General features: G+C 45.6%; 1 protein-coding gene across 1 annotated transcript in view; it reads right to left on the bottom strand.

Moving 5' to 3' along the window:
• Positions 1-2,162, bottom strand: part of TMEM181 (transmembrane protein 181) — a 71,312-nt gene that overhangs the window by 27,473 nt on the left and 41,677 nt on the right. Inside the window, exon 10 of the mRNA XM_023728298.1 lies at positions 433-537. Coding sequence (XP_023584066.1) covers positions 433-537 — 105 coding nt within the window. The remainder of the gene's footprint in view (positions 1-432; positions 538-2,162) is intronic.

Consider the following 2,162-nt stretch of genomic DNA (forward strand, 5'->3'; position numbering starts at 1 on the left):
TGCATGTAAAAAACGGTGAATTGGCAAATGTTTTCTTACAATAAAACAATTTTAAAACAGAAAAAAGAAAAGTCTCACAGAGCGGTGTCATTGAGGGGCAGGCCACCGGAAGCAGTGGACCCCACAGAGCCCTGTCTTCGCAGGAGGGCGTGCCTGCTAACCTCTCGATGACCTTCCACCAGACACCACTCTACTCTCACGTCTAAATCTCTCAAAGCCACTGAGATTTTCTGATTTCTATGCTGTTTCTTCAAACTAGTCTTGGTTCTATATACTTAAGAAACTGTGGTCTTCCTATAATTTTTTTTAATTTTACAAGTCTTCAACTGCCAAAATAACATTGTTTAGATGCCGAGATTCATTTCAATAATTCAACAAAGGAATGGGAGCAAACACTTGAGCCATGGAAACACCCACAGCTGGTCTACTCACTGTAAAGTTCATCTCCTTGATGAGCAGCTGTTCGAATCCCACAGTCACTGTATACTGCGTGTAATTCAGGTAGCCGAGGTGAGCCACGATAATTTCTGCACATTTCTGCAAACACACAAGGCAGATTTTGCTCTCATTCAAAGCAAGCAAGATTGGCTCTCCCACCAACTGACCCGTGAAGAAGCACATGTCAACAACAGATGCTCAGAACCGATCATTGCCAGGGAACTCGCCAAAACCCCAGAACGATTCCAACGCCAGCCAAAAACCATTCTTAGAAAGAAAGAACCAAATGGTTATTATCTGGAAACAAGTAATACATGATTTAAAAATCACTAGAATCTTTTCACTTCAGATGATTCAAAATCACATGTCACCTGTATAAAAGCATTAACATGCTCACACAGCCCTGACGTTGCCAGGGGAGTGGGGGGAGGATGTAAACCAAGACACCACGAATCAGACACTCACCTAGCCCCGCCTCCTGGGCCCCCTTCTGCCACCACTGTCATGATGCAGACTGGGTAAACCAAACAATAGTCTAGGAGGGATCAGTCCCTGGAGAAGGACACCATGCTTGGTAAAGTAGAGGGTTAGTGAAAAAGAGGAAGACTCTCAATCCAATGGACTGACACAGTGGCTGCAACAATGGGCTCAAGCATAACAACGATTGTGAGGATGCAGCAGGACCAGGCAGTGTTTCGTTCTGTTGTACACAGGGTTGCTATGAGTCAGAAACAACTCGATGGCACCTAACAACAGCAGCAGTAAAGAATATCTGCCTTGAGCATTATACTGTTTTAAGATCTATCTATACGGGATCAAACTGACAACAGAACTCCAAAGACTGAATAGGTGCCTTAGAAGGCAGTGAGTTTATGTTAAACGGGGAGGAACAACTCAGAAAAGGAGGGTGAGAATGGTTGCATGACTCAAAGAATGTAATCAGTGTCACTGAATTGTACATGCAGAAACTTGAATAGGTGCGTTTTCGCTGTGTGTATTCTCAGTAACAACAAAAATAAATAAATAAAATAATTTTTAACCCTGCATCCCCACCCTACCCTTTAGTGGTAGTCCTCAGGCCTGGCCGGCTGTCCCTGCAAAGGGACACACGCCCCACTGACCCAGGGCCCCCTCTAGCCCGCCACGTCTGAAGGTCTGAGGTGAGAGTCAATGGCAATTGAGCTGCAGGATCTCTTCCAGGGATCAGCCTCCCTCCTGTGTCCCAGCCACCTGCCCTGCAGGCATTTGAGTGTGCGGCCCCAGGCTAAACAAAACCAAGCCGCCTTTCCTCTGGATGGTCGGTGCTAGGACAGTGCAGAGAGAGGCAGCCAGGGCCTCGGCACGATCAGGGACCAACAGGTTCGCCTCTACAGACATGGTTGCTAGACAGAGAAGTACTTCACACAAGTTTAAGAATCTGCCTGGGTTTTCAGGGCATGTTTTAACTAACCAGAGTTATCTCAAGCTGCACATATCTTCAAATTAAAAAATTACAGTAAAACCACCTGAGGATTTGCGGTCCCAGGGTCAAGTCATGGCTTTGCTACTGGTTATAATATGCTTCTGAAAAATCACTGGGCGACAGCACCCTAGCTTTCTCATCTGCAAAGTGCGGACGACCACGCTACCAAAACAGACAGTGGGACTTTTACATTTAAAAGAAAAACAAACAAACCATGTACAGGTAGTCCCCAACCTATGACATATTCGAGTTATCGAGTTAC

The sequence above is a fragment of the Trichechus manatus genome, unplaced genomic scaffold (assembly GCF_000243295.1).
Source record: "Trichechus manatus latirostris isolate Lorelei unplaced genomic scaffold, TriManLat1.0 scaffold00002, whole genome shotgun sequence".
NCBI lineage: Eukaryota > Metazoa > Chordata > Mammalia > Sirenia > Trichechidae > Trichechus > Trichechus manatus.